The 22,841-nt window shown below is 35.9% G+C and overlaps 2 protein-coding genes across 2 annotated transcripts; both read right to left on the bottom strand.

Moving 5' to 3' along the window:
* Positions 1-2,141: 2,141 nt before the first annotated feature.
* Positions 2,142-2,921, bottom strand: LOC130990874 (uncharacterized). Its single transcript, XM_057915101.1, has one exon. The coding sequence runs from the start codon at positions 2,919-2,921 to the stop codon at positions 2,142-2,144; it is 780 nt and encodes a 259-aa protein (XP_057771084.1).
* Positions 2,922-18,351: 15,430 nt separating this feature from the next.
* Positions 18,352-22,514, bottom strand: LOC130989436 (peptidyl-prolyl cis-trans isomerase FKBP18, chloroplastic-like). The gene is made up of 7 exons (XM_057913441.1): positions 22,378-22,514; positions 20,098-20,553; positions 19,417-19,487; positions 19,219-19,305; positions 18,949-19,098; positions 18,812-18,871; positions 18,352-18,685 (listed from the first exon to the last, which is right to left on the bottom strand). Exons 2-7 carry the CDS (start codon positions 20,327-20,329, stop codon positions 18,623-18,625), a joined length of 663 nt encoding a protein of 220 aa, XP_057769424.1. The 5' UTR covers positions 20,330-20,553; positions 22,378-22,514; the 3' UTR covers positions 18,352-18,622.
* Positions 22,515-22,841: the final 327 nt, after the last annotated feature.

Here is a 22,841-nt window from a genome sequence, read left to right as displayed (position 1 = left end):
CTAATTTTCACATTCAAATGTTTTATTTTAACCGTTAAAATAAAACTATAGAAAATGAAAGGAAGAATATAATTTTCAAAAATTAAATCAAATACATTGTACAAAACATCTAGAAACAAAAATCTTATTTTTACTAATTTTAAAAAGTTTAGTAATGAAGTTTGAAAATGAAATATAAAAAATAAAAAATAAAAAATCAATTGATCGTGTCAAACTGTCAATTCACCTATTTATTTTCAAGTCGACTTATTCACCAATTGGGCTCAGGCTATTTTTAGGTTAACATTATCCAATTATAAGGCTATTTAAATTATAATTTTCTAAGCAAAAAATTTTCAGTCCTAGCCTTATTAAATTGTCGATTTATTCGAATCAATTCGTGAATTTCAGACTAAATTGACATTCCTACTCTTCACATAAAATTGGATATAAACAATGTTTGAAAAAAATAATACATTATCTAGATTTGAATTATGAACTAAACATTCATATTCGTGGGTTCATTTATTATCTTTATACCAAAATTCACCATCCTATTATTCGATCTATTTACCGCGACTACTATGCATGTTAGTGGGGACTATTACACCAAATTTTCGATGTTGCTACCTATTAACTTTTAAATAACATTAAATAAGGTGTACTGTCAGCATTTCCACAAGTCATTAACACTCCCCACCTACATCAATTTCAATGGCCCCAAAAATTTGTTGAGTAGCTTTAAAAGCTTAATTTATATTTCAGAGCTAATCAATTCTTTATATAGAATTGTGGTAATATTTGGCATCATTTTCCGCTGATGTTATCTCAATATTGCTATTCTGATTATTTCGACATTATTACATACATATTACATAAATTCATCTTATATAGGTAATAGAGGGGCAGGGACGGAACTAAGTCCAGAGCTCGACTCAATGATCATCGGAAAAAAATAAAAATACCCCCCTCCATCTCAACGAAATTAAGTCGTATTTTTTTTGGACTGTCATAACGAAATTAATCGTTTCCCTTTTTGGAATAAATTAAATTTGCTTTTTCATTTTATTTTTTCATTCACTTTTTCATTTCACTTTTTCACTAATTACTAGCTCTTTAAATCATATGCTCCATCTCACCTACGTTGGAATTGAGGGAATAGTTATTACTTTGTATTCTTTTTCATCTTTTATATATAAAATCATAATTTTACACATTTAAATATATTTTGAAATATAAAATTATTATTTCGTCCGCCATTTTTAAAAACCTAGCTCCATTTTTATAGATGAAAAAGTTGAAACTAGATGGAAACATTAATTAATTGATTCTATAACGTATTTTTAGCTATTTCTTAGTACTAGTATGATACAATACAAAATATTAAGTTCGTACTTCCTTCGTTTCATCTATCTTGAGACACTTTTTTTAGAGTTCCACCTATCTTGAGATATTTCTTCTTTGATAAAATTTTACCATTTATTCATCTTTTTACTTTTTCATCTACACACATAACACTACTTTTTTAATTTTGTAGCAAAAAATAATTCTCAAGATGGTCGGGATGGAGGCAGTATATTCCACTGTTCATTGCTAATATTACAAAAACTAGTAGCTTATTAAAATACTAAATTAATGTCGAGACCAAAATTAAAAATTAAAATATCGATAATGGAAAACCGGTTCTCTATAAAAACCAACTCAAACGGTAAAACCCTGCCGGAAAAAGCGGACAGCTGTAGTCGCATGCGTCCCAAATTATTAAATTTATAATTAATCTCCTAAATAACATTAATTATAATTAATTAACTTTCACTACCTTGTTTATCCATAATTTACGTAATTTTGTAACTCCAATTGCGAAATTTGGAGATATAATGATATGAAGTTGAATTTTGTAAACAGAATTAACAAGACAAAAATTTAGAATCCACATAATTAGTTAAAACTTCTTACAAATCCAAAACAGATGTCTAAATACTACTTCAAAGCTAAAATAATATAGTATAATAAAATTAAAAATATACATATTAAAATAGAATAAAAATCTCTGGATCATGTCGCGGCAGTGTATCACAGCTAATCCGTCGTTTTAGATCAAAGTATGATCGATTATCTTAATCGTTGTATACTATTTCGTAAACAAAAACAAAATATATCTTCTAGAAGTGTGGCAAACCTTTACCCAGAGCGTTGACGTTTATGAAGAATCCTACCAGATCTTGCCGGTAAGGTAGATACGATTTCTTCCTATCGACTTCGTTCATCGCTCTGTTCCGTACATACAGCGCTTCGTGCGCCGAACGCGCCGCCGCACCGGAGCTGGAGCCTCCTTTTCCTTTCAATTTTTTAGGAATTTCCGCCGGCAATTTCTCTTCTCTGTTCTTCGGCGTCAGAAAGACCAAACTGTCCTTTCCGTCGCTATTGCTCCGCCGCATCAAATCGCGAAACTTCCACCGCTTCGACGCGGATCCAGTGGACTTGCTCTTCTTACACCGGCTCGGCGACCGAAGATCCGACGCCTTCGGCCGCCAGACGCAGTACGTGCCGGCCGGAACGCTCTCGAGCTCGTCGGCTTCCGACGACGAGCACGACGGCGGATTATCATTGCCGCTGCCGCGATCTTCGAGGAGGAGCTGACTCAGCGGAACCTGAATGCTCGATTCGCACTGATCGTCTCCGCCGCCGTCGCGCAGCAGGAGATCGCGGTTGAACACCGGAAAGATCGGGCCGAGCTTGCCGTCGTAGACGAAATCCTCGGCTGAAAACTCCTTGAAATCCTCGCGCACCAGAGAGAATTCGAAATCTTCGTTTTCTTCGTTGTCGTCTCCGCTCTTCTCCGCGGAGATTTGCACGGCGAGTTCGGCTAATCTATCGGATGAATAGCTGTTGAAGCTAGGGCTGGTATATGCATCTTCTCTGCTGTTTAGCCTGTTATCCATTGCAGAACTATGTGATTTCTGTGTGTAGTATGTATATGTATGACTGTATCAGATCCTTGTATTGTATTTGTATATGTATGTGAGAGAAGATGACGGAGTCTGGTTGAGCGGTTTCTTTATATATATACGCGGGGTAGGAGTTGCAGAAGGAATCCTCTAATTAATAAATAACGATCGTACTTACCAATTACCAAGCCTACTTTCCTGCGGAAATTTCCTACATTAAAATAATACTCCCTCCGTTCAAAGCGAAATGTCCTACTCCCTCTGTCCGCCAAAATTATGTAAAAATTGCTATATTTGGCGTCCGTCAAGATTATGTCACTTTCCTTTTATGGCAATGGTCCCACCATCTTCTTTAATATTTTATCCTTACTAACACTCTTTATTTACAAAAAAACCCACTCAAAACTCAATCTCAACCACACATCTCATAAAGTGGTGGGACCCTTTCTCCACTACATCAAAATCATCACTAATTTTATTAAATCCCGTGCCCAAGCAATTTTACATAATTTTGGCGGACGGAGGGAGTATTATTTTTTTCGTTGGAAAGGAAAAACCAATTACCTTTCTCTAAAATAAAATCAATTAATTCGTCGTGCATGTAAAAAAATTGAGGGTCAATTCATGTATAGCTAGTGGCATAGTGCTCTGTATTTAAATTTCTGTTTGGTTTTATTGTTAAAATCGAATTTATATTTAATTTTTAAAAAATCCAAATCAAATCAAATAAGCTGAATAAACCAAATCGGGTTAATCAAAAAATATTTTAATTATAATCAAACTAGATCGAAAATCGAAATAACAAAAAAAATTGAAAAATTGAAAATAAAAAATGAAATGTGATTAGGGTTAGAAAAGTAATATTAAAATTTTATATATATATATATATATATATATATATTATAATTTAATTTTTTTGATTTTGTTTGATTTTTAAGAAATCAAACTGAAAAACCAATTTTTTAAAATATAAAATCGAACCGTATTTTAATATTTTGGTTTGGATTGATTTGATTATAGGTTTTGAATATTTTGGTTACTCCTAAGTTTGGCAATTCTTTAATAATAATTTGAATTTGTATTAGATTTTTAAAAGCTTTGATTTTTACAATGATTTTTAATTTTGACCGAAAATTTAGTGCAAAAAGAATGAATTAGCTCCTTGAATTCTCACGTCGAATATATGGTAGGAATGGAAATAATTAAGTTGGTTTTGCAACTTTACTTTTTTTTTTTATCAGAAAAAAGCAAATTGTATTAGTAAAACTGGTACCAGAGGTACCACAATCAGAGGTTACAGAGAACGGCCAAAGGGCCGGTGATGTACCAAGAGGAGAAATTTGAATCCCACTCACATAAATTAAAAAACTTATTCCAACTCCACATTCTAGCAATGATCTCCAAGATTAAACTAAAAGAATCCCCCCCCCCCCTTACCTTCGAATCTGCTTGCGTTTCTTTGTCTCCAAAGGATCCAAACTGTACACACCCAAAGGGACTTCATAAACTTGAAACACTTCTTCCGAGTTGCAACTTTACTATTCCATTTCAATGAATGTAAATGCACTTGTCATAAAAAAAAACGATTGTAAATACACTTATTTTTGGTCGTGGATCAAAATCAATACTTACTACAAAGGTTGGGGTTTTTAAAATATAAACGAAAATTCAAATATTTTTTTATAAAGACTCTAATTGAGGCCATAGTAAACTATACTCTAGTCAATTTCAAATAGGGTTATTTTAGAATTTTTTATGATGTTATATATTTTTTTAGTTTCTAATTAATTTCCGAGTTGTTATATTAAAAAAAACGAAAGAATCTAGAATAATAAGAGAAAAGAAAGGGTAAATAGGAGACCGGTTTGACGGAGGCGTTTCCTTGAACAGGCATATAGCGTGTGATTTTATGCTCTTTTTTTTTCTTTTTTTTTTCCCTGTTATTTAACGACGTGTTTATATTTGATAGAATCTTCAATACTACTACTAAGATTTTTCGTTATATAAGTCGAGTCATGCCGAGTTGAGGCAGTGAGTTACCATTTGCACGTGGCCTTCTAGAAGAGTGATTAAATAGTAATTAGGCCACCAAGTCTAAACTTTGGATAATTCCAATCTTAATGAACTCAGATTTACCTCACCAACCAAACTAGTTAACTAACGACGTTTTATATAATGCGCTCGTTTTACTTGCTACCGGTTAATGCGGGATTTCAAGATTTTTAAATTAAAAAATTACTATTTATATATTGCGCTCATTTTACACTAACTTTTAGAGTAGTTTAATTTTGCACATGAACTTTGAGAGAAATAAAAAAATATATGAAATTTAATATTGTAGCAATCTTACCACAAATTCAATTTATAGACATTCAAACTCTACAGAAACCTTACGATTTCGAGGTTTAATGTTTTGTAAATCATTTTAAAACGATGTCATTTAGAGATGTTCTATGCGACATTATTTTTTAAAACATTTGATAAGTTCATGTTAACATTCTGACTTGTCATGTCAACTTTAATTGAATTTGTGGTAAAATTGCTATAACATTAAAGTTCATGTATTTTTGTACTCATTTCAAAGTTTATGTGTAAAATTAAACTACCCCCAAAATGGGTGTATTTAAACATTAATAACCCTAGTTTAATTGATGTTAAAATCAATCTGGTTAAGAGTTGGGTGCGGGTAGATTGGTGAATAAATTAACTCGATCGTAAATTATTTGGAACTTGGCTCAGAATAAGCTCGTTCAAACTTGTTAGTGAGGCTTGATAAATAAATAAATTAAGCTTAAGTTTGATAGTATTCGATTCATTACCTCGTGAACAAGCTTATTAAGTGATTTAGCTTGAAAATATAAATTATGACTAGATACAATTTATACTTATATACTATACATAATTAATAATTATTATATTAAATCTCTAATTAATTCTATTTGTTAAGAGGAAATAATATAATATAATATATTATATTATATTTCTGTGAATTAAATAATTAATATTTTAAATATAAATATAAAATTAGAAAGTTTGACTCGATTAAGCTCGTAAACTTTGAAGTATTCAGTAAATAAAGTTTAGAATTTGATTTAATAATAAACAAATCAAACTTAAATATAAGATATTTGATTCGATTTAATTCGGTTCGAGTACGTCTATAAATATAAGATATTCAATTCGATTTGATTCGGTTCGATTAAACGTACATGTGTATTGTGTGACAATATAGTGAATAATTATACATTTGACCTTCACTCATTGGGACGTATTTTCATTTATCTTGTCTACTAAACTCTACGTAAAGATAGTGGGTGTCGATAATTACTTTACTACTCATAATATAATTTGGCTTATGTGATGACATAGTGAATAATTAGATTTTCAACTTTCGCTTTTCGAGATATATTCTATAGGGGATTCATCTCGTAGGCTAATTAAGCTCCAGCATTGTGGGTCTTAATAGTAAATTTATCATATATGCAAAAGAGAAATCATACCTATACTATATTAAAAAGACAGTTTTTAATTGGAAATTAATTTCAAAATTAAATGACAATTTTGTAGTTATAATAAAATTGAAGATTTATGTTTTAACTATATTATTCTTTTTATTTTCCATTTCTTTAACTTTTGATTTGTTGTTTTAATTTATTTCCAAAATTGTGAAATTCGATTAATCATAAAATATTCAATATGCATATCAAATTAAAGATCACGATAAGAGCTTTAATTTGATATATTTTATGTAAATATTTGATTTAAAATGTACAAATTAAATTTGTTTAAATATTAAAATCTGATAAATTTCTCTCATCTCTCATGTTTTTGAAAAAAAAATATTTTTAATTCTTTTTTATTAGTATTTTTTATTTTTTAACTTTTTTTTTCTTTTCATAATATCAAATTTTATAATTGTAAATTATTTTATTTTTTTATTTTTTAATATTAAATTCAAATATATTTAGTTAAATTTAAATTTTATTATATTCATGAGTATGATAATTAAATTAGTATTAATTTATATATAAATTTAAAAAATAAAAAATATTTTACCGTGCATTGCACGGGATGCAAATGCTAGTACTATTAATAGATCAGTTTAACAAAGGCGTCGTTTGTATTATAATTAAAAATAAAACAATTGTTCTTGTAAGAAGTGGAAAATAGAACTTCTTGGAAGCGGAGGCTCTTGACTTTGAAAATAATTATAGTATATAAACACAAAAAAGCATAAAAGTTCTATTTTTTTAAGTTAATAAACTTGTAAACTTGCAGTTGTAGATATAATTATCCTTTATTTTCCGAAGTCAATGTCACCTATTCAATTCCCATTGACTATTACAAATCCAGCCGCCTTCGAGAATAAAGTTTGGCAAATTGCATGGAGAATTAATCATGATAAAATCCACTGAAATTTTTAGTTTAAGCCGTAATCAAGTAAATACGTAGAATTTAAGATAGAGAAAATGGCACACTTTCTAGAAATATATTTCAATAAATTAAATACACAAATTTATAACAACAGCAACAAGCCATAGCTTTCTTGCACTTACTTCTAGAACTTCTCCACACGTGTTCCCACAAAAAAAAAATATTATGCGTTTTAATATTTCATATTACATTTTACGTTTTCACTGTCAATGCACGACAATATGCATTAGATGTTATATAATTGTAATATATATATATGGAGAGGTTCAAGGATCGTTAATTTGATTATAGCGAAAATGATTATTAATAAAGAACTAGAACTTATGGAAGACCACTCAATAATTTTTTTTAATGATGTTTTTTTAATTATTCGATGGGAAGACCACAAAAAAAGAAATAAAACGTTAAAGAAAAAGAAAATAAGCCTTTTTATAAATTATATAATTGTAAATAAATTAACCTTTGATGAGTTAGTGAGCTTAAATACTTTAATCATTTAATTCCTAACCTTCATATTAAAAACATTTTAAAAATTATTATTGAAATCAATTTGAAATTGAGAACTCCCTTTTTAATATAGTATAGATAATAAATAAGGGTCGTCATTAATGCGTCACTAATAAAGCATAATATTTTAAGGGTTAAGTACCAAATCCCCCCCCCCAACGTTGGGGCCCCTATCGCGTATAGGACCCTATAGTCAGGGTGGTAAGCGCTGTTTACTACCTCAACGTGGCCAAACCTAAGCAAATCCCCCCCCCCCCCCGCGTTTTAACGGTGTTAAAATGCCGTTAGAAAAATAATTTTTGTTTTCTTTTAATGATGGCGGTAGCCCCAACCGCATCGCCGCCTCTGAAACTCCGGCAACCGCATCGCTGCCTCCTCCCTTGGCGACGGCAAAGGCGCTGCAACCTCCCTCTTAAGCGCCCTAGTCCCCAACCCCCAGACACTACTCCGGCGAACGCGCCGCCTTTGCTACCTTACCCCCAATTCCAGCCAGCCTTTCACCAAATCCCAGCGAGAACGGTTCATCGTTGGGGAAGGAGAGGCGGCAGACCTAGCGTCCGTGAGTTTTCTGACCGAGTGTGATATTTGGAGGTGAGGCAGAGCGGTGGTGGTGCCGTCTTCCCAGATCTGCGAGGACAGGGGCCGAGGGAGGTCAAGCGGCGCGAGGGCGCGTTCGCCGGAGTCGAGCGGTGTCAATGTGTTGCATTAAAAAAACCAGCAATGGTGATGGAGTTTTTCTGAAATTGGAGGTTTTTGGGGAGGAATTTGTATGACTTGAAGAAGAACGAAGATGGTGATGGAGGAATTTGGTGAGATCGGTAGCTGCTTTGTCGGAACTCAAGGAAGAGGGAGCCGACGGCCGTGGGCCGGAGAAGAAGCACGCGATGATGGGGACAGCTTCGGCCGCCCTGTTCCGAGCAAGAGGCCGAGAGGTGGAGATCGAGTCGTGGCTTTGGCCGTTCGGACGGACGGAGAAGAAGTCGACTGAGGGAAGAGAAGCAGTTGGGGACGGAGGAAGCCACACCGGCGGCGGTACAGAGAAGGCGGCAGCAGAAACAGTGGACGAAGGGGAGAGAGAGCTGGACCGCACCCACCTGAATTAAAAATTAAAAAAATTATTTTTCTAACGGCGTTTTAACACCGTTAAAACGCGGGGGGGGGGGGGGATTTGTTTAGGTTTAGCCACGTTGAGGTAGTAAACAACGCTTACCCTGACTATAGGGTCCTATACGCGATAGGGGCCCCAACGTTGGGGGGTATTTGGTACTTAACCCATATTTTAATATTATTTACATATTAACATGTTATGTTGATCAAGAGTTGTTAAATATTAATTTTATTTTTAATTTTCATATTCAATAAAATATCCGTCGTTGTTGCATCGTGATAAAAAAATATAAGTATATATATTTTTATATAAATTTATTAATTTAATGTGTCATCGCAACCGTGATAATAAATGTTAATATATATATATATATACATATATATTTCTAATTTATTTTTTTTATTCGTTGTAAATGTGTTGTTGAATAAAATTTATGTTTTATTAAATTTATTGAATTGATTTCCGTAGTTGGAGTGCATGTGAATCGTGATGAAAGAAACTTCACTTTTTATTAAACTAATACGTCCATTCGTGCGATGCACGACGAATAGCGAAATTAAACGATATATTTAAATAAATACCTATAAATATAAATATAATCAAAATATAAATAAATAAAAAATATATTTTAAAAATAAAATAAAATAATCCACATCAATTACTCAATAAAATTTCGAATTGAAAAACGGAAATATTCAATTCTGTACCAAGTGTAATGATAATTATAGTTATTAAATAATTTTAAATCATTTGATAATGAAAGTTAACATTACACATTACTATTATAGAGTATTTATTACACGTGATAATTTCATACACAAACATAAATAAAAAGTTGTAAAATTTTAACGAAGAGAAAGAAAATAAAGTATTTAAATTTTTCATAACTTATTTGTTTTAAATTTATTTTTGATGATTTTTATGCTATATTAAATATTTTATCACAAACTTAAATTTAAGATGCATATGAAATACTAGTACTTCATAAATCAAATTTGACGTTGTTTAGAAAAAAAATTAAATTATATAAAAAAATAGAGATAAAAATACTAAAATAATTTATGAAAGAAGATGGAGAAAAAATGAGGGAAAAAACTCCTCTTTGTATTATATAGATTAGATTGTACAGCTGATTTTCATCACGCCTATGCTATATATACTTGCAGTAGTGGAATGAGTGAAAAACAAACAGTTACGATGTTTAGAAGTTGCAAAAGAGTAGAACTAAATGTGTACAATCACATTCTATAAAGGGGAAATCTAGGAATGGAACAGAACTTGCAGCCTCCATATCAATTAATCAAAATGGAATATAATTTGCAGCCCCCGTATAAAGCTTAATACACCAACTAATATATATATAAAGTTGAGAGAACATACATCTTGCATATCACCAACATAAATCCGATCACGGTATGTCTGGATAGATGTAATTGAATTGGGGAACAACTTATTAATTCTCACACTTCCTAAGAGCATCCACAATGGAATACTCGAGTAAGCTAGAGATCGAGTACCCCACTGCAGCTGCTGCTTATTCGAGGGAGTCTCGATTTTTCGGACAAGGCCTGATGCCCTTAATATCAGGCGCGTGTGTGGCACGCGCTTATTAAAAAAAAATCGAAATCAAATTGGCAACGACTCTTTTGTCGACTTTGAATTTTTTTTTTGGCAAGGCGAAAGGGAAGACGTCGACATCGCAAGTCTGTTCTTCCTATGATTATTCATGAGAGTCAGTTTGCGTTGTTCCTGGTCGGCAAATTATTGGTAATGCTTTACTTGCTTTCGAGATTTTCCATATGATGAAAATAAATAAAGCTTGAGCTCATGGTAGTTTCGCTTTTAAACTAGACATGTCTAAAGCTTATGATATGGTGGAGTGGTGTTTTCTTGAGTCTATGCTTAAGCATCTTGGGTTCCATTCGATGGTGGTTGATCTTATTATTCAGTATGTTACTGGTATGTTACTACTGTCTCCTTTCGTGTTCTTGTGAATGGTTTTACAGGTGAACCGTTTGTCCCTAGCAGGGGTTTGAGGCAAGGCGACCCTCTTTCCCCCTTTCTGTTTTGTGCTGAGGCTCTTTTGGGACTTCTTCGCCAAGCTGAGAATCGTGGGCTTATCCATGGGGCTCGTCTGTGTAGAACGACGCCAAGAGTTAATCACCTAACGTTTGCTTATGATTGTATTATTTTTGGATGGGCTTTATGAAGGAATTTCTGGGCAAAAAGTGAATCTGAGCAAATCTGAAATTTCTTTTAGTTGTTGTGTCCCGGTGGATAATCAATCGGCTCTTGCACGACAGCTTGGGGTGATTTGTGCTACTCAACATGGAAAATACCTTGGAATTCCAAGTACGGTGGGTAAATCAAAAACAGAAATTTTCCAGATGTTGGTGGACAGAACTAGGAAAAAATCTGAGGATTGGAAGTGTCGTTTTCTTTCCGACGCTGGAAAGATTGTCCTCATCAAGTTGGTGCTTCAATCCATACCAACTTATCTCATGAGTTGCTTTGTGTTGCCGGCTCAGATTTGTCAACGGTTAAATAGTATTGCGGCTAGTTTCTTTTGGGGTCAAAAAAATGAGGAACGACAGATACATTGGAAGAGTTGGAATAAGCTTGTAGGCCGAAAATAGAGGATGATATTGGCTTCCGGGATATAAGTTTATTTAACCAAGCAATGTTGGCAAAACAAGCGTGGAGAATTTTTAATAATGGCTTTACTATTCTCGCACGGTCTCTTAAAGCTCGCTATTTCCCCCGACATGATCTTCTCCTTGCTAGTACCCATCTTACACTTGGAAAAGTTTACTAGTAGGACGAGATTTATTGATGGAAGGAGTTGCTTGGAGGGTGGGTGATGGGCGTAGAATTCGTTTAGGCTTTGACAAATGGCTGCCTGATGGGAACTACAATTTTAGGGTGGCGGGGGTTTCAAATGAGTGGAAGGGGTCGTTGCTTCATGAGTTCCTGCATGAGGAATCTTGGATGTGGGATAGAGGAATTTTGGCTGATATTCTCATGACAAATGAGTTTTGGAGAGTGACTGAGCAGTTGCGACCCTCCAGATCCGATTCGGCAAGCGGGAAGGTTCAATGCTTACACTGTTAAATCAGGTTATTGGCCGGCATGTTCCATCAAACAAAGGGAGGAGGCATCTTCTTCTTCCTCGTCGGATTTACTGTGGAAATAAGGTTAAACTCTTTATGTGGCGATGTTTAGCGGGGGCAGTCCCCACAGCGCAAGCTCTTTTTAGGAGGTCGATTATTGTTGACCCTATTTGTAGGAGATCTCTCTGCTGGGAGACCTCTCCCCTTCGCTTGAAACTGATCCCCCATGGTGACGAGTGTTCTATTGCTTCGTGGTTTGACAGTATTCGCCAGATCTCTCACAAGGAGGTTCATCAGCTTTTCGCTACTCTTGCTTGGACTTTTTGGTATGCTCGAAACATGAAGTTATTCCAAGGCAAGGATCTTTCTCCCGTGGACTGCTTTTCTATTGCTCAGCGAGCTATCTTGTTGAAACCTGTGACTGTTGGGAATTATACGCAACTAATTCCGCCCGGGATCAAGTGTGACTCAATATTGTGGATATCGACCGATATGAAACGAGAAGAAAAAATGACACCGATATTTTTAACGTGGTTCGGCCAAACTGCCTACGTCCACGGACCCACACCAATATATTAGAGAATCTCAAAAGGAGGAGTACAACAAAATTACCACACTGTATTTTGTATCTGCCTACGCAGAGGCTATCTCTCAACTCACTTTTATCACTCGTGTATAACTCCACACTGAAGTTTTCTCTCACAAGATTTTTCTCTCTCTCTCTTTCTCTATCTCTCTCTAGCAGAAAGCTTTGATGGTTGTTTGGTGTTTTTGGCAAGTGCTGCGGAGGGGATTATTTATAGTGAAGGAATTGGAGGTGGTAGGTGAGATGTGGTTGGTGAGAGGTGGTTGGTGAAGAAGGTTGGTGGCAGCCATAAAAGAAAGCTGCCACTTTTGACTAACAATCTCCCACTTGAAGACTGATTTCAATCTGTCTTCACACCTCGATCAACGCAGCAGCCTTTCTGTCTTTGTCATTCTAGCAAACCAATTGAAGCTGAGCACAACTTCAATTTATCAATGGTTACTGCCTTTGTAAGCATGTCGGCTGGATTTTGAGCTCCTTGGATCTTTTCAAGTATTAACACCTCATCCTCCAACAGAGATCTGATGAAATGATAACGAAGTCCAATATGATTCGTTCTAGAATGAAATGCTGAATTCTTTGCCAGATGTATCGCACTCTGACTATCGCTGTGCAAGACATTCTTCGTCTGATCAAAACCCAATTCTGCCAACAACCCTTGTAACCAGATCATTTCTTTGCTAGCCTCGGTGATTGCCACGTACTCTGCTTCTGTAGTGGATAAAGCAACAATCTTTTGTATCTGCGAGATCCAACTAACAGCAGTCGTGCCAACAGTAAAGACATAACCGGTAGTGCTTCTCCTGCGATCTACCTCACCGGCAAAATCTGCATCTACAAAACCTTGTAGTGCTACATCACCTCGTCGAAAACACAAGCATCTATCAGTAGATCCACGTAGATATCTCAATATCCACTTTACTGCTTCCCAATGCTGCTTTCCTGGATTTGCCATAAATCTGCTCACAACTCCCACTGCATGAGCGATATCTGGTCTAGTACAGACCATGGCATACATCAGACTTCCAATGGCTGAGGCGTAAGGAATTTTAGCCATGAAGTCTCTTTCCTCCTTAGTCTTTGGAGAGTGCTCTTTGGATAGGCGGAAATGGTTAGCTAATGATGAGCTAACCGGTTTAGCACTGCTCATGTTGAATCTTTGCAAGATTCGATTGACGTAGTTGGCTTGAGACAACTGCAAAACACCTTTTTGCTTGTCTCTGTAAATTCTCATCCCGAGAATTTGCTTTGCTTCTCCTAAGTCCTTCATCTCGAACTCCGCTGAAAGATGCCTTTTCAACTTCTTGATTTCGTTCAAGTCTGAGCCGGCTACTAACATGTCATCAACATAAAGTAGCAAGATGATATAGCTGGACTCGAACCTCTTGAAGTAACAACAATGGTCAGCATTGCACTTCATGTAGCCATTTTTCTGCATGAATCCATCAAACTTCTTGTACCATTGCTTCGGAGCTTGCTTCAAGCCATACAGGCTCTTTTTCAACTTGCACACCAGCTTCTCCTTTCCTTTGACAGAGAATCCATCTGGTTGTTGCATGTATATTTCCTCCTCTAAGTCACCATTGAGGAAAGCAGTTTTCACATCTAACTGCTCTAGATGCAAGTCCTCCGTTGCAACAATACTCAGGACCGATCGGATTGTTGTCAACTTTACAACCGGAGCAAAGATATCTGTGTAGTCAATTCCTTCTTCCTGTTGGAAACCTTTGACTACCAATCTTGCCTTATATCGCTTTGAACCATCATGCTCTTCTTTGATTCTGTACACCCATTTGTTGTGTAGAGCTTTCTTTCCTTTGGGCAACTCAACTAGTTCCCACGTCATATTAGAGATAAGAGATTTTATCTCTTCTTTCATTGCAAGCTCCCACTTGACAGAATCTCTGACTTGACATGCTTCTTCATAGAATTCAGGTTCACCAGCATCGGTCAGTAACATTTGATTCATGTACTTCCTGTTTGGAACATGAGGTCGAGATGACCTCCTGGGTATAGGAGTTGGAGCTGGAACTGGAGACTGTGGTGGATCAGCCTCAGAGTTGGGCTCCTCCGTCTGCAAACCTTCATCTGTTTGCTTTGATGTACTGCACTCTGCAGTATCATCTGGATCAACGTATGTTGGATCGTCACTTGTTGTGTCGGTGGACTGCACTGCATTCCTGTCCTTGTACATCACATTTTCATTGAATATGACATTCCTGCTTCGAATGACCTTCCTGTTTTTGTCATCCCAAAAACGGTACCCGAACTCATCTCCACCATATCCAATGAAAGTACATTTTAATGATTTGGAGTCGAGCTTACTCCTGGCATTATCACTAATGTGTACATACGCGACACAACCAAATACTTTCAAGTGAGAAAGTTTAATTTCTTTGCCGCTCCAAACTTCCTCAGGTATTCTGTACTCCAATGGTACAGATGGCCCATGGTTAACGAGATATGCCGCTGTGTTGACAGCTTCTGCCCAAAATTGTGTTGGCAGTCCTGCATGTATCCTTATGCTCCTAGCTCTTTCTGTCAACGTCCGGTTCATGCGTTCTGCAACTCCATTTTGTTGTGGTGTCCCTGGCAACGTCCTTTCTAACTTGATGCCATCCTGGTAACAAAATTTCTTGAACGCCATATCTTCGTATTCTCCACCATTATCGGATCTCAACTTCTTTATCCGTAAGCCAGTTTCATTTTCCACCATGGCCTTCCACTTCTTGAACGCCTCGAACACCTCTGACTTGTGTCTCAAGAAGTAAACCCACACCTTTCTCGAGTGGTCATCGATGAAAGTCACAAAGTAAGACTTTCCGCCATTGGATGAAACTGCTGCTGGGCCCCAAACATCTGTGTGGACTAACTCAAGCTTTACTTGCTTCGGAGTTCTACCACTGGTATTGAAACTCACCCTCTTCTGCTTCCCGTAGATACAACTTTCGCAAAAGTCTATATCAACAGACTGAAGCTCTGGTAGTTTCCCTTTCGAATGCATATACTTGAGCCCTTTCTGGCTCATGTGCCCAAGTCTTTGGTGCCACAAATTTGCATTCTTCTTGCTATCAGCAACTGCAATTGTCACACACGCATTCATCGTTGTGTATAGGCTTCCAGTATCCTTGCCACGTGCAAGAATCATTGCGCCCTTAGTGATTTTCCAATAATCACCTGAGAAGTGTGTATCACATCCTTCTCTTGACAATTGCTTGACGGAGATCAAGTTCTTCCTCAACTCTGGAATGTGTCTCACGTCCTTCAATTTCCATACAGATCCATTGAGTTTGATCTGTACTTCTCCTATGCCCACCACGCTGCATGGGTGATCATCTCCGAGATATACTTCTCCGAAATTTCCCGACATGTAATTTATGAAGGAATTTCGATTCGAGGTGGCATGGAAAGATGCTCCAGAGTCTATGACCCAATACTCGGCCCTTTTCTCCATGGAACATATCAAGGCATCGCCTTCTTCTTCAGCCACAACATTGGCTTCGGTCTTTGTCTCGTTTCCCTTTGAAGGTACTTTACACTGCGTTCTGTAGTGTCCGACCTGACCACAGTTCCAACATTCAACAGACTTTGATTTGTTGGAATTCTTGTGGATCCTGGAGCTCTGCCTGCCATTCCTTGACTTGCTCCGTCCACGCCCTTGACTTCTGTTTGAGTTTCTGCCTCTGTTTTCTGCATTTAAAGCGGCACCTGAAGTGGAGACTACATCTGACTGCCTCCGGATCTCCTCGGTTAAGATCATGCTCACGACATCATCGAACTTCATTTTGGACTTACCGGCAGAGCTGCTAATGGCCGTGACTGTGCCATTCCAGCTCTCAGGTAACTGCCCAAGAATTAACAAAGCCCGGACCTCATCATCGAATTCGATGTCCACCGTGGTAAGTTGGTCCGTCACTTCGTTGAACTCGTTCAAATGTTCTCCAAATCTTCCGCTCTCCGTCATTTTCATATTGAACAATTTCTTGATCAAATGAACTTTATTTGCTGCAGACGGCTGCTCGTACATGCTGGATAAAGCTTTCATGAGAGACGCTGTTGTCTTCTCATGCTTTATGTTGAAGGCGACTGACTTTGATAAGGTCAGTCTGATTGCGCCGAGTGCTTTTCGATCAAGCACCTCCCACTCGTCGTCCTTCATATCCACTGGCTTTTCCTTCAAGGGCTTATACAGGTCCTTCTGGTACAAGTAATCCTCCATTTGCATTTTCCAAAATCCAAAAATTCACACCATTGAATTTCTCCATTTTGGAAATTTTATCGTCTGTCGACATTGCTCCCACTCGATCAAAAAACACGATAATTTTCTCAAAAAATTCGTTTCTGATGTGGAGGTTCAGTTTACACTGCAACCACAGAGCATACTAAGAATTTTAAAAGAATAATTACCGTTGCGCACGAAACACTGTGAATTTACTAAGAATAATTTACTATTCACGAATTCACTATTCACGTGAATAGTACCAGTGCAAGAAAAAAAAATTCGCCACCAACGTGGCTCTGATACCAGTTGTTGGGAATTATACGCAACTAATTCCGCCCGGGATCAAGTGTGACTCAATATTGTGGATATCGACCGATATGAAACGAGAAGAAAAAATGACACCGATATTTTTAACGTGGTTCGGCCAAACTGCCTACGTCCACGGACCCACACCAATATATTAGAGAATCTCAAAAGGAGGAGTCCAACAAAATTACCACACTGTATTTTGTATCTGCCTACGCAGAGGCTATCTCTCAACTCACTTTTATCACTCGTGTATAACTCCACACTGAAGTTTTCTCTCACAAGATTTTTTTCTCTCTCTCTCTCTTTCTCTATCTCTCTCTAGCAGAAAGCTTTGATGGTTGTTTGGTGTTTTTGGCAAGTGCTGCGGAGGGGATTATTTATAGTGAAGGAATTGGAGGTGGTAGGTGAGATGTGGTTGGTGAGAGGTGGTTGGTGAAGAAGGTTGGTGGCAGCCATAAAAGAAAGCTGCCACTTTTGACTAACAGTGACTGATCAGTAGCAACGACATGCTTCTCCCGCTAGGTTGGTGTGTACTCGTGATGGCCAACTAAAAGCTTCCGGTGATGCCGCTATCAAGGTAGGATCGGATATGGGTTTTGGTGTTGTGTTTTCTGACAGGAGTGGAGCGGTGGTTGGATGTTGGTATGGGTTTAAACCTGGCGCCCTAACAGCCGAAGAAGGTGAAGCAGCAGCTGTAGACTCTCTATTGGCGTCTCTTCAATCGTGTCACGAATCCTTCTTACATTGGCGATTCTACTGCTAAGACCCTCTCACTATCGGACAGCCTCTGCAGGTGCGAGTTTAGCTGGACTTCTCGTCAAGGCAATACCATACATCTTTCACAAACTGTATCCCTAACGCTTAATCTAACGTTTATTTATAAATCGCAAGAAAATGTTTGTTTGATTCGAAACCTTTTTTTACTATTTACAACTGTTACTTATACGTTAATTGCAGACCGTCTGATCCAACTACCAACACAATTAGTACCAAACCTTTGGTTGATTAAACTAGAATCATAGTTGAAGTCCATTATTCATTTCTCCAAATTCAAATTTATTTAGAACGGTAGAACCAAACCTTCAATGATATATAGAATAAAAACATGTTCAAACATGTCTGTTAAATTATCAAATTAAGCGCAAGTGAGCTTTTAACGAACGATCTCAAAATCAACATGAATCATTTTGGTTTCATTAATTCAGTCGTATATTTCTCTATTCCTACAAGGGATAAATGATTCACCTAAAAACACATTCATAAGCCGACTATTCTAGTTTCTCAATCGTCAAGCTAAATGAATGCACAAGCTCACCTCAAACACATTTTGTTCAGCTAATAGCATAAATGAATCAAGTTACTCGTGAAGTTATGGGAACATGAGATTATACACGAAACATTCGATCCAGCCGTGTCTTGTCACTTGCCTTCGGGTGGTACTACTTCCAAAAGCTCGATATTTAGCTCAAATTCAGCCCCCGGCTACAAGGTAAATCACGAGATGAACCGCATCAAATCACACTTGATGATCTATTGACTAATGAATCAATCTAGTTAACTCAAGCCTAAACCAAGTTCATCAAGCAACATAAGGGGTGGAACTGTTACCGGGATTTCATTCATTCCTTTCGGCCCATAACCAGCATCCGGGGGTACAATCACAGTTCTCTACATTCCACAAAACAACAACACAATGAAATGAAAGAAAAACAAACAAAAAAAGCACAAAAACGAACAAAAATTACCTTCCCTCCAACTCTCATGCCCTCTGTCACCACATACATAGCTTTTGGAGGTTTTGGTGCAGCCTGTGCAGAGAACAAACCATTCGGGCTGTCCACAAACTCACGCTTTCGCTCTTTCCCCGGCACAGCTCCAACTTGGAACACGTAAGGCTACTTGAAACGCACAAAGAACACGAGCATCAGCTATTCGTGCAGTAGTGGCTATCCAGTCGTTCCTCAACACTGCAAGAGGGGTGAGTTAAGATTAAGACGTGATAAGAATGTAACCACCTGGGCAATGCTTCTATTCCCGGCCAAGAGCTTGGATTCCCGGCTCGACACAGCTGTAATGCCGCGATATAAACAATCAAAATGCACCTGTTTAGACACCAAGAGGGCAAATAAGAGGGGGTTTTATTGGATGAACATAAAGGGGAATGAAGATTTTCATGTAAGCACAGAACAGTATTCGTCTCATTCTAAACGAACCTGCACAGTCGATCCTTTTTCGGCAACTGGACCCTTCCCTTCGACAATATCATAGTACTTAAGCCCATCAGCTGCTCTACAGCTGAACTAATTAGTAAATGGAAATAGCTAGATGCAATTTTTTCTTTTTTCTATTGTATTTTATGTCACATTTTACATCATTACGCGATGCAGCTTGATTGATCTAAATAAACAACTGGTATCTATTACTCCACATACAAGCTAAAGATATGAAGAGTGAGAGTGTTTATTTATATACATTTATCCAATCGAAGTAGAAACATTCTTAGCAAATAAATAAAGAAAAAAACATAAGGCACTCCAAAAGAATAGCACAAATTGATATTCGATTCCAAACCAAACAAAAGAAAATGTAATTTTACTGATTTTTCATCTGCCATATACTAAATTGGCGATCTTCACCTCATAAAAATCCCAATCTTGAAACAGCTCGCATTTTTTTTGAGAATTATCATAAACAAATTAAGTAGAAGCAAATAAAATTAGGCAAAACTTGCATTACTATGGAAATCGGGAAGACAAAGATTCAATAAATGGCAGATGAAGAAATCAGCTAAAATCCACTAAACCACAACCCCTTTAAAGTTCAACATAGACTTGCAGAGAGTCAGAGACACAAATTCTAGAGAGATAGAGAGAGAGAGAAAGAGAGAGACTAACGAGTAACGATATAGTCTTCAATAGGGATGGTCTTCCTACTGCGTCTCTCTCTAGCTAGTAATGTCTGAGGAAGAGCAACGATGCAGAATGGTAGAACAGAGATGAGAATTGCACACCTTCTTGAAACTGGCAATGGCGGAACAGCAGCATTTTGGTATACGTAAATTGTGGGTTCTGAAAATAATTGGGGGATTTTGGGAATAAATTTTTGGAGGGTTCTTGAAGAAGCCATGACCGTTGGAGAGACACCAACTAACCAAAGATAATGCAGTTTTCTTATGTTTATCCAAACAGAAAGAGTGTCACATCCTAATCTAACTAAACATTTAAATGTAATTTAAATATTTTTTAAAAATAATATTAGATAATATATTAGGTATAACTACACATAATAATTTTTAAAAAGGTGACTTGATGCACCCATTTGATCCTCCACGCGCCTCCAACTATAATTACCTGAAAATATTAAATATGAGATGAATATATAAAATCTATATAATATATAAAAAAGCAGTTTAACGGCATCCTATTTACCGTCATTTTTCTAATAGAGTCTTCCTAATATTTAACGGAAGTTTGACAGTTTATTTAAAAATTTTGTTTCTTTTTTCAACTTCATTATCCTATTTTTTCGCTCAGAATACAATTTTTATCCTTTTCTTTCCATCACTTCCTAATTTTTATTATTCTCTCTCTATTATTCGTGGCTAACAAACAAGCCCACGATCCTCCACCAGATCTTCCAACATTTTTTTTTATTTAAGAATGAGATTTGTTTTTTTTTTTTTGCTTTGTTTTCTTCTAAGTTAATTTCTAAAACATTGTAAAAGGGAAAAAAAAAAAAGAGAAACGTTTGCCATGATCTCTGAAATTCATAGAATGAGAATGGAGAAAAGAAATCAATTCACACCCGGAAATATCGTGAACATAAAAGAAATCTCCTCGATAACAATAATATATATATATATATATATATATATATATGTGAAATAATGAAAATAGAGTTTTTGATTGTTTTTATATTCAACTAAGCTGTAGGAAATTATATTGATTCATTTTAGAACTCTTTAATACAATAAAGAAACAAAATATTTGAATTAATTAACATTTAATGAATAATTTTCAATTTCTCAATATACTATAATTATGATTACACTTTATATAAAGTTGAAAATTTATCTTTTTAAATTTTGGATTTTTATTCAGTAATTGATGTGGATTATTTTATTTCATTTTTAGAATATATTTGCATTTGTTTGTATTTTAATTTTATTTAATATTTATATTTATTTATTTTAAAATGTTATTTAATAATTCGATGTTCGTCGTGCATCGCACGAGTGGGTATACTAGTATACTCAATGTGGGAATATGTCATAATTGTCCACGTTAATACAATGGTCAACACATACGTACTACACTGAACATTCATAACTAAAATTCGCATGATGGCATACCAAGGACTTTAATGTCCTGGACCCATTGAGGCCTTGGCGAATAGGTTGCAATCTTAACTGTAACATGTAATCGCATTGTGGCATACCCAGGACGGTGAAGTCTTGGACTTATTGAGTAGGCCCCGAGCGATATAATTTAATTCACATATGATAAACACATAATATTAAAATGGAAAACAATTAACCACATCATGTACTTAAATAAATCCAACACCTGAAACTTGAACTTCAAAATTAACTGTGAGAATTTAAAGTTTACGTCCTAGTCGCGCCGCATCTAGTCAAATAAATTCAAATAATAATACATAAGGGCCTAATTGAACTTTAGAAAAATAATTTAAATCCTTGATATTTATTCCATGAGGCCATTAAAATCATTGGTCTAATGAATTAAATAGTAAAATATTTTTTCTTCTAAAAATTTGACTTATACTTAATTTAGAAATCGAGTACAAAGTATTAGAAATTCATGCCATAATGCAAGCCCAAAAGATGTGTTAAATAAAAGGCTAAAAACATTTAGCCCAGAATAAATCTGAAGCCCAATAAATCAAAATTAACCTAGGCCCAAGCCCATTTCACATCCGCCTTCATCCAAATTTATACTCACAAAACTCACGCACCAAACACACTCCCTCACAGTCACAGCCCCTGCTTTTCTCCTCTTCCCACCTATTCTATTTTCTTTTCCATGTAATTAATAATATTCATTCTATTTGATTTATCTTATTAATGCATCAATAAAAGCATAGGGTATTTCGTTTCTGCCTAAAATAAAATAATTGGTGTACTGAAATGAAACTACAGAAATATTTAAAGTTACCAGTTCGAAATTTGGAAGATGGAGAAGTCAGTTGCTGGCTTATGAATTGGGGAGGATAGAATGAGATTGAAATAGATAGGGTAAATTACACAAAAATGAAAAGTATAAACAAATAATACTTAGCTCTTCAAGAATTTGAAAGTAAAATATGTGGCTGCAGAATTGTGAGTGTTTAAAGGGATCCGTGGCTGAAAATGAAAGGTGAAATTAAATGGCTGAAGATGAAAAATAGAATTAGTTATGGGCTAAGGAAGGAAACACGTAATTGCTCTGAAATTCAAGAACCGGTAAAATGAAAGATGATGGGCTACTGAGCTCTTATTAAACTCTAGCCCAAAATAAGAAACTATGTAAATATTCATTCAAGGCCCAAACTTAGGATGTTTAAGAATAAAATTGAATTTCCAAAAGCATAATACCTAATTCAAAGCCATATTCTTAACTAGGGAGACAATTCATAATCT

Source organism: Salvia miltiorrhiza, chromosome 6, assembly GCF_028751815.1.
Source record: "Salvia miltiorrhiza cultivar Shanhuang (shh) chromosome 6, IMPLAD_Smil_shh, whole genome shotgun sequence".
NCBI classification, from domain to species: domain Eukaryota; kingdom Viridiplantae; phylum Streptophyta; class Magnoliopsida; order Lamiales; family Lamiaceae; genus Salvia; species Salvia miltiorrhiza.
This window is presented reverse-complemented; position numbering and strand designations above follow the sequence as displayed.

Excerpts from the sequence above, each read along its gene's own strand:
- LOC130990874 (XM_057915101.1), bottom strand. The coding sequence starts at position 2,921 with ATGGATAACAGGCTAAACAGCAGAGAAGATGCATATACCAGCCCTAGC.
- LOC130989436 (XM_057913441.1), bottom strand. The coding sequence starts at position 20,329 with ATGGCTTCTTCAAGAACCCTCCAAAAATTTATTCCCAAAATCCCCCAA. Across the intron at positions 19,099-19,218 it reads GGAATAGAAGCATTGCCCAG|CCTTACGTGTTCCAAGTTGG; the intron begins GTGGTTACATTC and ends CGTTTCAAGTAG. Across the intron at positions 18,872-18,948 it reads GCATGAGAGTTGGAGGGAAG|AGAACTGTGATTGTACCCCC; the intron begins GTAATTTTTGTT and ends TGTGGAATGTAG.